This window comes from Solanum stenotomum, chromosome 3 (genome assembly GCF_019186545.1).
Source record: "Solanum stenotomum isolate F172 chromosome 3, ASM1918654v1, whole genome shotgun sequence".
Classification (NCBI taxonomy): domain Eukaryota; kingdom Viridiplantae; phylum Streptophyta; class Magnoliopsida; order Solanales; family Solanaceae; genus Solanum; species Solanum stenotomum.
The window spans coordinates 65,528,807-65,543,058 of NC_064284.1; the positions used below are offsets into that span (position 1 = coordinate 65,528,807).

Below are 14,252 nucleotides of genomic sequence, written 5' to 3' on the forward strand. Positions count from 1 at the left end.
TGGTCAACGCTTGTTTAATTCATCATCTAATCTTGTTGCTGCAATTATTTCATTTTTATAACCTTCAATTATTATTTCATTTTTATAACCTTCAACTTGTCACTCCTCCGTTGAACATTTTTGAATTCATAAATTAGAAATATGCCGAATATATCAAAATGTCTTTTAGATTATTTTTGGTACGAAGAAGAATGTTTTTTTTTTATTTGGAAAATAAGATATTAAGCAATTTTTTTTAATCTCAAAAGCATTTATATATAATAGGGAAAAATGACAAATATACCCCAGAATTATCGAAAATGGTATGTAGATACCCTTCGTCATACTTTTGGGACATTGGTTTCCCTGCCGTCCAAAAATTAGAGCATATATATCTGTTAATGATAAGGGTATACACAATCCAAAAGTATAACGAAGGGTATTTGACGTACCATTTATAATAATTCAGGGATATATTTATCTTTTTTCCCTTAGTAAAATTGCCTATATTCATTAGAAATGTAAGTTGTACATGTTATTGACCGATATCATTCTAATTGTTAGTGTAAAATAAACGCATCCTTGAAGCAATATGTTAAAAGAAAAATCCAGCTTGCAATAAAATGATTTTATTCAAAAGCTAACCAATTATATAACCATATTCATTTTCAATTTATTTATTTTATATAATAATCATATCTTATTAACAGGTCACTTTGTAACTTACAATGAATATGGTCACTTTATGACTCTTTAGCTTGCAATTAAGTTGGGAGATGAAACAATTGTGAAAATATTTCATTAATTAATATTTAATTTATTAGATAATTTATAACATTTTAAATTAGAATAGAAGTAAAATAGTATTTCAACCTTTTCACTTTGTGGCTTCCCACTTTTAGTATAATGATGACGATTATGAATACTTTCAAAATATTACGTATCTTACCATTAATTAAGAGTTTTATACATATCTTACTACTAATTAAGAGTTTCATACGTATGTTACACTTAGATACAATGTATTTTTGCTACCAGATACACAAAATGGGGAGATAGACATGCGAGATTTGTATATATCTCAAATACATGCGAATCACACTAGATACACAATAAATACAAATATACATGTATTTGTATGTATTAAGGGTGATTCACATTTATCTGGGATGCCAGATACATGAGAGAGTGGCTAGCGAGATGGAAGAGAGGGTAGCGAGATTCGCTATGTATCCCAGATATATAGGAATCCATTTGGATACAATGTATTTAGAACAAATTACACCTAAATTTGACCCCATGTATCCAAGATACATGTATCTGGAGGCACCAAAAAATATATATAGAAGAGCACATTAATCCCAATCACAAAACAACACAAAAGGAGGAGATCATAAAGTCTGAAATATCAATGACTATAAACAATAATAAGATTAGGTACAATGCAAGCCAAAAGAAGTGCCAAAAATGGCAAAAGCAATAGGAGAATATAGCTGAGCAAAGCCACACAAATTAAGTTGCAGATACCACCAATCTTAGCTTATAGAAAGTTGAAGCTATTTGACACACAGCCAAAAGAAGATCTGCAAGGAGGACACAAACACTGTTAGCAAGACGACGACATTCACTTGAGAATGTAATTAAAATATGCAAACAACTGGCTGACCTCTGATCTGAAGGAAGAGATTTGATTAGTTGCAATCAGAGATCGTATCGGGAGGAAAAATGGTTAGCTTGAATCCAGTGCATACACTGAGGGATTCTATATTCTGGGCAGATTTAACCGTTGATTTGGTTGTATTCACCAGTTCCATCATTTTCAGGTGGCTTATGTTGGCAAAGTTTATAGGGATTTCCTCAAGCTTATTTAAATTACGAAGGATAAGCCTCTCTAAGCTCGGAAAATTCTCATCAGAAGCCTCCCAATTAACTAGTTCTGACCTTTCAATCCATAATACCTTAAGACACGGAAACACGTAATCCTTCAACTCCCAATAATCCCCCGTAAATGCATTCTCTTTCACCTTGAACACTTCGAGGAGCTCCAAATAGCCAACTACTCTGCGTATCTCATTCCAGTCAAACCAGGTACCTGACAAAGTTAACTGCTTTAACCTCCGAGGGAATAGATTTTCTGAACAAAGATGCAACCCCCCACTAGCTAAGTTCATTAGCTTCAATTTTTCGAGGTATTCTAACTCGAATAGCCCAACCAACTTGGCCATATCCCCACGAATACCCAACTTCTTCAGATTTTGACACCTTGCAAACAACACATACTCTGTGAAGGTTTCAGGTTCTATTATAGAAAGAGTTTGTAAAGCACTACGATGATTTCTTGTTTTTAGGACAGAGGGACACAATTTAGCAGAGGCATTTGTGTGAAGATGCCTTAGTTGTGGCATGTTACATATGTCTGCTTCTATGTTCAATGTCTCTTGTTGAGTCGAAATTATGAGGGTTTGTAGATTCCACAGGTCCTCCATAAATTTAGGAAGGATCTTTAACGAGTCACTCGATATAGCAAGGTATCTCAAATGATATAGCTGAAAAAACTGCTTCTGGAATGGGGATTTTGGGATTGTCTCTAACTCAAATAATATGGACTCAATGTCAAGAACCCTGAGTAGTGGAAAGGATTTCGGGATTGTCTCTAACTCATATGGGGACATCACAATGTTCCGAGAGGAGAAACAGAGGAATGAACGAATGCTGTCACCATAAGGGTTGGTAGAAATGAATTCTTGAACAGAAGAATCAATGCTAAGGCGGCGAAATGTGGCTAATACCTGGTTTCTAGGGAAAGATTGCTCGACACCTAGTTTTATTTCTTTGAAAAGATTTTCCTCACTTGCTTCGAGCGTACAGAACTCATGTAACATGTCATGCACGCGGAATGCTTTTATTTGGCCATTGGATGTACTTTGTGTTACCATCAGTAAGCTCTTGCTGACAAGTTCATTCAAGTATCCCTCTGCTACACTTTCAACGGTTGATTGCATTGTTTCTCGAATGAACCCTTCCGCGATCCACAACCTGACTATCTTCCAAGCAGGGATCTCGGAACCTTTAGGAAAAGCACCACAATATAAGAAGCAAGCTTTCAAGTTGACAGGCAAACTATCGCAACTCATCTGCACCAATTTCTTGGTCATCATAATATCACTACTAATTATGTGTTCACTTACATATTGATGCACTATTTCCCACTCACTTTTTGTCTTGCCTCTCCCGGTTAGGGCTCCCGCAATCACCAAAGCTGCAAGGGGAAGCCCCATACATTTCTTAGCTATGCGCTCCCCGAGTTCTTCCAAATCCCGGGGACATTTATCCTTGTGGAAAACCTTCTTCTGTAGTAGCTCCCAACATTCGTTGTCTGTTAGGAATTTTAAATGATGAGGTTCATTGCAACAAAATTTACCCAACTTGTCATCTCGAGTGGTAAACAAGACTTTACTACCTCTCATCTTGTTTGGTAAAGCAATTTTGACATCATCCAAAGGTTCCCATGTCCACACATCATCCAATACAATAAGATACTTTCCTGGCAACAAATGTTCGCGTATTACTTCAGCTAGAGCCTCCTCAGTTACATATCGATATTGTTCGGTGTTTCTGGTGAATTGGCTGATGATGTTAAGAAATAGGTCTCTTTGGGTGTACGATTGAGAGACATATACCCAAATGCGATTGTCAAACGCATATCCAGCCCTACTCTTGAAAACCTTATTCGCGAGAGTTGTTTTGCCAAGACCAGGCATTCCAACTATCGGGATAAACTCTACATCATCTGATCCTCCAAGAAGACGGTTGATTATTTTATCCGCCTCCTCATCAAAGCCTACAACCTCATCTTCCTCTACTATGGGAGCCTGAGATGAAAAATGAAAAATTCAGGCAGAGCAACATATCTCATTGCTTAACCAAACTTGTAATAGATTTTTACAGGTAAATTTCATAGATGATCACATATCGAATCACTTTGCTCGCACCCGTGTGAGATCCTCCAAAAATCCACTACTTTTTTGAGGATCCCATACGTGAGCAACATAACTTTTTTTCACCAAAGTCACTTTGACTTTGTTTTCCAACACAAAAATAACAAAACTTTGAGCCTATTAACACAAAGTTTTAATAGATACTATTATTTGTTTACTCTTTTTTAAAAAAATTAATCTAATAAATACAAATCCAATTAAATACTAAAAGGGTGAATAAAAAGGAAAAACATATCACTGGGTTTGCTCGAGTGGTAAGCACCCTCAAACTACAACCCTAAGATTATTACTTTCGATAAAAGTAGTAGTAATTATTACTCCATAAGATTCAATTTAATGTAAAAATGTCCTAAAGATTGAAAATAAGTTGTTTCAAGTAAATTAACTGAAGTGAACTAATATTTATATTATTTCCACTCATGAAAATGGATCATATAGAATTTATTTATTTTTGGATAGTTTGGGGAAGGGTGGTTTTAATTTCTTTAATTTTTTATTTTTTCTAATATTTTAATTTTTGCATACTCAAAGTTTTGTGATTTTGGTGTTAGAAAACATAGTTAAGTTTAAGTAACTTTTGTGAAAGAAGGGAAAATATACCTTCAATTTTGTGATTTTAAAGCAGATATACTCTCCGTTAAAAAAGTGGTGCATATATACCCTCAACCTATAATAAATGGTGCATATATACCCTTGTCACCTAACAAATTGTGTATACATACCCTCGTCGTCTAATAAATGGTGCATATTTATTTTTTTGCTAACAGACTGAACTAACAAATATTCTAAAACTAGCTTTTTAATATGTCACATGGCTTTAAAAAATTATCTCAATCTTTCTTTAATTTAGACCTGACCCAACTCATTTTATGACTGAATAAAAGAGGGGCTGAGTTTTTTCACTATAACAAAAACAATTTTTAACGGCAATAAGTATACCATTAAGAAAGAGTGCTAAAACATTTAACATCATTAGTTTATTGCCATTGGATCTAATGTCGCTATAGGATTTTGGGACATTTACAAAGAGTGTTAATTGCCGCTAAAACTACATATTTAGCAGCAAGTAAGCTATTATTGTTACTTAATTGCTGCTAAAGATCATTTTTGATGTAGTGTTTTTTCATTTATGTCGGGTTTGGAGAGGTAAAAAAATGAGTGAGATAATTTTTTTAAATCATTAGATAATTTTAAGATTAAAAAATCACTTTTAGTATTATTTTTTCCCCTTTTTAAATTCGGTCTATTAACAAAAGGGATAAATTTGCACTACATTTTTAATAAGGATATATTTGCTCAAAATTGCAAAGTTGACTAATTTTAATAGGGTAGTGTGAGATTGTTATTTGATTAGCTTATATGAAAATTAGAGCAAAGAATTAAGAGGATCCAGAGACCACAAACCTTAATGTGAATTTAGTACTACTAATTTTTAGCTAGCATTTATATTGAATCATGATTTATCTTCAAATATTTATTTGATCGTACAATTTTCAAATGTCTTCAAGTTGATCATCACTAGTTTTTGAGACTTGCATTAAAAAAAAACAACTAAAATACATAACCAAACACAAAAAAAATTTCACAATAATAACATTCCCATTCCCAGTATAATTCATAAAGTGGATATCAACTAAAATACATAACCAAACACAATTTTTTTTCACAATAATAACATACCCCAGGCCCAGTATAATTCATAAAGTGGATTTCAACTAAAATGCATAACGAAACACAAAGTAGGTGTTTAGCCATGTTTCATTGTAAAATTTGAAAAAGTTAGTACTATTTATTTTCAAATGAAAAACAATATTTAATTTTTTTCGATAAATACAAATTGAAGTTACTTATTAATTTGGAGTGAAAGCATATTCTTGTTATTTTTTCAAAGTCTTATTATTTCCCAAAGTTCAACTTTCATGGCTAAATCGTTGAAAAAGTTAGACAATAACAACATACTCAGTGTAATTCGTTTGAGAGGATAGAATATGGGTATAACGATAGATATAGAGATTGTTTCCGATAAAATTCGAAAAAAGAAGGAAAAGATGCGTACCCTTTTGAGTTGATGAGCAGTTTGTTTTGATTTTGAATCATCAAATTGAAGAGACATAGAAAGGGCATAAGTACTATCTCTCCGAATTTCCTTCAATTTCTCCATAATAGATCTGATCTCTGAACAACAGCGCTTGCCTTTTACCAAATAACACAAATCGAAAATCTTATAAATCCCCCTTTTCTTGTGTAATTTGGCTTCAATCATGAAATTATCGATCGAATTCTCAGCTTTATTGATTGCTCTGTTCAACTCTTGCACAAAATGTTTCAGAATTTCACTTCCCCTCCGATTTCTATTGGCTTCGATAAGAAAAGCTCTCAAATGATTAAGTTCGCTTAATAGACAAGTTACCTCATCTTTTATCACAGCAATTACATCTATGTTATCTCGTAATTGTTCTGTTAGGTTGTTTAACGCAAACTCCACTGTTGTTTCCGCCATTTTTGTTCTTTCTCTCTTCTCTCTCTGAGTTGTGTGTGTAAGAGAAAGGGAATAAACCAATTTTTTTCACAAGTTGACTCCCAACTCCATTATTTCACCAATCTTATTTTGTTTTGTGTTTGAAGAATTGCTATTGTTGTAATTTGAATATAATATTTGAATATATTGTATTATTATTATTCTTAACGGGAGATTGGGGTAGAGCTCCTTATTTCGTAATGTATATATTATATTGGGTGAAATAAAATAAGATTATTAAATAATAAGTAAAAGATAAAATGAGAAGAAATATTAAGGTAATGATGCGATCACATCAAATCGATCGTCATATAAAATGGGACTTTTCGTCATTACTCAATAATGGATTTAAACGATACAATTAAATTTAAGTAATAATCAAAACAAATATTATATTTATACTAACAATACAATGGGTAACAACCATCCAAACAAGGTACAAAAATACCAAAATATATATTTAGTTTTTTTTATATTTGAGAGCGGGTTCAACATAGTACTCCCTCCTCTGTTTTAGTTTTTTTTTTGGTTAGCATAATACATAAAACATGTTATTTTACTTGGTTTTAGCTGATATTTATGTCTTTTAATTTTGAGTGTGTATAAATAGATACTTAAAGTTGTATAAAATTGAACAAGTTCTATATTCTTATGTTGTTCCTTCTCTGCCTTATAACTTTCACCAACTCCTATTTGACCTATTGAGCGGGTAATTTGAGTAGCTTAGTTGATTAACTACTTGTTTTTTTTATTGATTTTCCCATCAGACTAATTCCAACTCGCACATTTCTAAGTTCATATTCGAGCTCGAACCCAAGAGGTCCAGAGTGTGTGTATATATATATATGTATATATATCTTGGTTAATACAACAATAGAGAAAGAGTAACTAAAAGTAGCTGCAATGGCGAAATTAGCTGCAACAATGAAGCTTAAACAATTGGCTTTGGCTAAAGAAACACTACTAATTGGATCAAAGGCATACGACGAAATCAACATAACAGTTGCTTCTATCAAGAATTTGGAAACAACAGATAGCGAGCAAGTAAATGAAATCGAAGAGCACGTCTATAGGGTCGAGAAGGCGATCCAAACTTATGGGGTTTCAGCAAGATCCAATTTTTTTTTTAACAGACATAGTGCTGCCCAGAAAAAGGCCATGTCTGATATCACGAGTTTGTGTCTGATGATGAAAGAAATTGCTATGCAGAAAAAGTCCAACAACAACCAACAATTGATGAGGCAAAACAACAACTTTGTGTACGACCATGAAGACGGTGCAGTTGTTGGAATGGAGGAAGAAACAGAGGAGATCATACAAGTTTTGTTACTTAAATCACAAGATTCAAAATTCGACTTCCAAGCAATTCCAATATGGGGACGTAGTGGCATAGGAAAGGCTACACTTGCTAATAAAATATACAACGACACTCGCATTGTTGAAAAGTTTGGACATTATCATCGTGTCAATATTCGTCTATGTGAAAACATCAATGCCCATGACGCACTTCAACATGTTATTGAGTCAATTGAAGGTCGTATAGATGAGAAGTATGTTGACATGTCCCCAACAAGTTTGGCAAATTGTGTCAGACAACGTCTTGAAATGTCAAGGACGTTGATTGTTCTACAAGGAGTACGCTCAATTGATGGTTGGAGGGAGTTGCGTTCTGTCCTGGGAGCTAAAGGTTGCATGATACTGTTTACGACTCGATCAAGAGAAGTAGCAGAAAGCATAACTCAAGCTGTTTATATTCATGAAAAGAGGCCTTTAACCGAAGAAAACAGCTGGAAGTTATTTAAGGAGATGGTTTGGCCAGGTATATATATATATACTAAGTTGTTATTCGATTATAGTAGTATTAGTACTATTATTGTTCTTTTTTTCGGAATGCTATCTTTAGTATTAGTATGGTATCTTATAACACTTGTTTCTTTATGACCAGGAGGAGCTGCAATCCAATCAGCAATGGATAGAATGGGTAGGGTAATGGTAAAAGTGTGTGAAGGTATACCTGGGGCGATTATTGCACTTGCAAAACAGTTAGAAGGAAAGAGTGCAAGTGAGTGGGAGACGATGCAAAAAAATGCAGGACGAGATGTTTCCCAAGTTATGGCTCCAAGTTATGCTGAGTTGTCGGATGAACAAAAATTATATTTTCTTTACTTGGGGCATTTTAGAGAAGATCCAGAGATAGAACCAGAGAAGTTGTCTAATTTATGGGAAATTGAGGGTTTGATATCATCATCGGAGGGTCATGAAAGCGGGATGACATTATTGGACATAACACACGAACGATTGAAGGTTTTAGCACAAAAGGGAATGATAGATGTGAGACGGATAATAGATGTGATCAAGTCTTGCCACCTTGTAGGATTAATGGGAGATATGTGTCTCTCAAAAGCGGAAGAAACAGATTTTCTCAAGGTCATGGATTTATCTAATCAGCCTTCCTTTTCATTTGGCAGGACGCGTAGGCTCGTGATTTATCTAGGGAAGTATGATGCTAAAGTCAGAACAGAGTTAGCTTCAAACATTTGGAGTCTTCGAATCATCAGAGTACTAGGGGAGTTTGTATGGCCATCCACAATAATGTCAAATATTAAAGAATTCAAGGCGTTAAGGATTCTTGATTTTGGGAGGGTAGACTTTCCAAGAGGGGAACTACCAGAAGGCATTTTTGGTCTACAATTCTTAAGGTATCTGAGTTTCGAAGGATGCTTCCTGGCGAAGCTGCCCTCGTCTATCAGCAACTTGTCATACTTACAAGTCCTTGATTTGAGAACTCAATACAAAGAAAATGGCAACAACATTATCATACCAAATCATGTGTTTCAGAAAATGGCAAGGTTGCAACATTTGTATCTTCCACTAGAATTCCAACTGCGAAATGGGAAAAAACTCAGACTTGATGGATTGGCAGAGCTTCAAACACTGAAGAACTTCAACTCCAAGTTGTGTGAAGTACGCGATCTCTACAAATTGGAAAAACTCCGGAACCTAGATGCAAAGGTTGAAGTGTGTCTTGAGGATCTTAACTCAATAACTGACTTTATGAAAAGTAGGAGTAATAACCAGAAGGGGCTTCATCGTTGCTCCATTGAAGTTAAAAACTTCGATAGTTATTCAGATACAAAACACTCTGCCTTTCGTCAGATATTAAAATCCGGGGTTCCACCAATAGTGTCTTTTGAGGGTTATATTGAAACGCTACCACCACACTTTGATATCTCTCAAAATTTCACGGAGATTGTCCTTGGTAGCACTCAACTGGAGCAAGATCCAATGGCAACACTAGAGAAACTCAAGAATCTAAGGCTTCTAGTGCTTGAAGATGATGCTTTCACAGTGAAAAAGATGGCATGTTCTGCTTTGGGTTTTCCAGAGCTCAAACACTTGGAACTCTCAAAATTATTCTTATTCGAGGAATGGAGGGTAGAAATTTCAGCCATGCCAAGGCTTTCTCATCTCAAAATTGAACACTGCAATAAACTGGTAACGCTCCCGGATCGTTCAGAATTTCTCGATTCTCTTTGTGAATTCAAGATGATAAAGATGCCTAAACCATTTACTCAAAAGGTTTCTGAGAGATATGACAACGTCAAGCATCCACCTTCTTTGATGATAGACGTACTTGACGTTTGATTATCAATTTACAAATGTCTTGTCTACCATGTACAAATGAAGATTACCTTCATAACAACTTTCTTCTTCTTGTAAGTTTATAGCATCATAATTTCAAATAAAACATGTCAATGTTTATGCATTACATCTACTTATCTTTCATTTTGTTCCCTTTTTCATACTTTTAGTTTGTCCACCTTAGGCGAATGGTGGTCTGGTGCACACTCTTTGTCAAAAATTTATATGATACACCTTAGGTGAACGACGGTCTAGTGCATACTCTTTATCGGAAAATTATATGGTATATATGATACAACTTAGGCGAAGAGTGATCTGGTGCACACTCTTTGTTGAAAAATTATGTGGTACATCATCCACTTATCTTTCATTTTTGTTCCCTTCTTCATACTTACTTTGTATTGACACATATAGGTGAAGCCACCTTAGTCGAAGGGTGGTCTAATGCACGCTCTTTGTCAGAAAATATATATATATATATATATATATATATATATATATATGAGTCACGACAATTTTTTTCTTTGTGCGTCGTAAAAAGACTTTCTTGGGAGGGACATACTATTTCATCAATCGAGTCACAAGTATGTAACTTATTTATACCTAATGATTCCCCTACAAAGTGGTGACAAAATGTATAACTCGTATAAAATCTTTTCATTTTCATGTATGAGTATACATATAATCTTTCACACCCTTAATACAACTGAGATTCTGAGAACAAAATTGCACACACTTTGCAAAATTTTTGGCTCTACCACTGCTGATACACAACCCTTTTTAACTAAGTAGACATTTGACCCTAGAATTTGGATGCCTGATTTCAAATATGCGTTTTTTTATGAAATTTGCAAAAATATCAATTTCAAATCTCTAATTTCCAAAAAAAAAATTTAAAAAATTAAAATTTCAATTGTGATTTCATTTTTAAAAAAAAATATAAAACAAACCAACCTAAAGACTCATAATTTTAAGTTTTGTAAAAAAAGACATATTCGATGTAAAAAATTGTCAGTACCATTTGAGAGAATTTATCAAAACATAGTTAGTTACTATTAAAAATGGTGTCAAATGACACTTCATGCGAAAAAAAAAGGAAGAGAGAGATGTAGAGGTGTACATGGCTGGGTTGATTTGATTTTTTCAAATATTAAACTAAATTATTTGTGTCAAATTTTTAAATCTATAAGTCAAATTAAACTAATAAAACTCGGATTTTTTCGGTAAATATTCATATAAACATATAATTTAACTTGTGCTTCAAATATTTCTTTAGTTCTACCAAAATGCAACGATCTAATGTGTTTCTTAAGAAAATAAAACAAAATATGAGATGAGTTATGACAGTAAAATATTCAACAAAAAATAATAATGAATCACATAAAATAAATATTGCAAATTATTAAGTCATAATGAAAATGATCATAATTTAAAAGTAATAAATCATGCTAAAATAAGTCTAATTAGTACTAATTACATGACTAAATATTAAAGAAAAATTAAAATTATATTATAAATTTTAATTGTCTAAACCAATGTAAACTAAAGAACAAATATTCAACATTATTGCCATTCTTATTGTTGAATTGATAGTATTAATTTGAGTTTTATTAGAGTTACTGACATCAATAGACTATAGCTTATTAGCCTTTATTAGACCATTCAAAATTATAAGTTTCAAACTTGAAATAATATGTTAAAAGATAAAAACTATGAAAATATAAGAAATATTTAGAAATTATATCAAAGTAAATGTTTTTATGTATAAAATAAAATTTTAAATTTATATATATAATGTCGGGTTGGTTTGGGCTCCGGTTGTTTTTTTCAATTAATGAACCAACCCAAGTATAGTCGGGTTTTAAGGAAAAATTACCTAAATACACAACTTATTTTGTCATATTCTCTAAAATTCCCTACCATTTGATTTTTTTTTACAAAAATCCATACTCTCTCTTATTCTCGGAAGTCGGATACATCACTTTACGTGATGTATTAGTCAGATACATCACTACACACGATTTATTGGTCGGATACATCACTTTACGTGATGTGTCGCGACGTACGTGATGTATCGGGACATTGAATGATGTATCAAAATCGAGACACGGTGTATCGGGACGTTGAGTGATGTATCCATATTCAAAACGTGACGTATTGGGACATTTTAGGATGTATCCAAATTCCACAAATTTAAGGAATTTTTGTAATTTGAAAAAGAGTAGGGATATGATGTAATTAACTCTTAACACTATGTGATTTGTGTAAAATTCCCTTTTTTTTTCAATACCAAACCAAGTCAAACTAAACTGCTAGTCGGATTTTTTTAAAAATTTGACTCAATTCGCGGTTTGGTTCAATTTTCGATCGATTTTGTACACCCCTAGAGAGATGATAGTCAAAAGTACACCTGAAATATCATATATATATATATATATATTTTTTTTTTTTTTTATTTTTTTTTTTGCAATCTTCTACTTAAATTATTAGGAGTTTGTGTTACCTACCTAAAGTACTACCATCAACTATTTATCAAAACAGTTGAAATTATGAGTTGTTGTGTGAACAAAATTTTATGGGAGAATTAAGTTATCACGGTGATTATATGCAAATATTTGATCTAGTCAATTTCAAAATATTTTTTGATAAATAATTGATAATTATTCAAATAAGAAACACAAATACCTAATAATTCAAACATGTTATTGATTAACCAAATTATTGAATGAAGACTTTTTACATGTCTTAAAATACAATAAGCGATACAAGATTTGTTATTTTAATGTATGAAAACATTAAAATAATTAAACAAGTTACTTTTAAATCGACTACCTATCTAACCAACTAGACTTAATTGGAGCGTTACATTTTTTATGTTTATGTTTGTATATTTGTTATGTAGTTGGATTAGCCGTCCCAGGTTATGTCAAGGCTAGATTAATATATTAATGATTTTTTTAGTCCAGTCGATAAAATGTATTCGCTTAAAATTCTGACTCTTATTTTAAGCTGCTTTTAGAAAATAGCCTTATCATGATCGTCTCATCACACAGTACATCACTAATAAATTTGATTGATTTTCAAAATTTCAATTATGTCACATAAATTGAAACTAAATTAATTAAATTTCATTGTCTTTTCGTTTGTTGTGATAGCTCTTTCCTTGTCTTGTTTTGTTGAAAATGTTGAATAAATCACAAATCAACACATGCATACGACATTGGTGGATCCAACAATCTTAATAAAAAGAAATTCAACAAGTTGAAGATATTATATTTATTCTTTTAACTTATATGTGTAATATAATATTTTGACTAAGAAAATTTGATTAAACCTAGCTCTTTCATCATACATATATTTATTAATTAGTTCAAAGAAAAGGATAACCAACTGGACTTGCATGCGATAGATAAAACAAACTATATAAGTTTATCTATTTATAAAAGATAACAATCAAAAATATATTTTATAAATTTCTACCTAAACTATTAGGTATTTATATTTCGAATTATCAACAATTATTTTTTAAAACATACCTCGATTAGTATTTGAAGGTGTGTGGTGTCGCGTGTACACTCTTTTTTTTTTTTTGGTTTAAAAATGGTACTGTCGAATAATGACACTCCACTCTGATGATTTTAAAACACGAGAGCTAATGGTCAAAAGCGACTCTCTGAAATATCTTCTTTGGTTTTGCGAGTTTTTTACCTGAACCGTTAAGTGTTTGTGTGCAGTACTATCACCAATTATTTATCAGAATACACATTGAAATTAATGAGTTATCATGCATGTGGATGAAATATTATGGGCAAATGAAGTTGTTGCCACACGTCTTTTGGAAATTGTATTCAAATATTTGATCTCGTCAGTTTTTGAAATGCGTTTTAATAAATAATTGATGATAATTCAAATAAAAAACACACACTTAATAATTCAAACATGTTATTGATTAACCAAATTATTTGAACGAAGACTTTTTATGCCTTAAAATACAATATGCCGATCAAGTTGCATACTATAACATATGTTATTTTAATATATAAAAACATTGAAAAATAAAATATGTTACTTGTTAATCGACTACCTACCTACCTAACCAACTAAACTTAACTGGA

At 32.4% G+C, this 14,252-nt stretch overlaps 2 protein-coding genes across 2 annotated transcripts; one reads left to right on the forward strand and one right to left on the reverse strand.

Annotated features, from left to right (window-relative positions):
* Window positions 1-1,308: 1,308 nt before the first annotated feature.
* On the reverse strand, window positions 1,309-6,570 carry LOC125860836 (putative late blight resistance protein homolog R1A-3). The gene is made up of 3 exons (XM_049540864.1): window positions 6,034-6,570; window positions 1,646-3,851; window positions 1,309-1,562 (listed from the first exon to the last, which is right to left on the reverse strand). Exons 1-2 carry the CDS (start codon window positions 6,475-6,477, stop codon window positions 1,671-1,673), a joined length of 2,625 nt encoding a protein of 874 aa, XP_049396821.1. The 5' UTR covers window positions 6,478-6,570; the 3' UTR covers window positions 1,309-1,562; window positions 1,646-1,670.
* Window positions 6,571-7,398: 828 nt separating this feature from the next.
* On the forward strand, window positions 7,399-10,140 carry LOC125859198 (probable disease resistance protein At1g58602). The gene is made up of 2 exons (XM_049538902.1): window positions 7,399-8,314; window positions 8,441-10,140. The coding sequence occupies exons 1-2, from the start codon at window positions 7,399-7,401 to the stop codon at window positions 10,138-10,140; spliced, it is 2,616 nt and encodes an 871-aa protein (XP_049394859.1).
* Window positions 10,141-14,252: the final 4,112 nt, after the last annotated feature.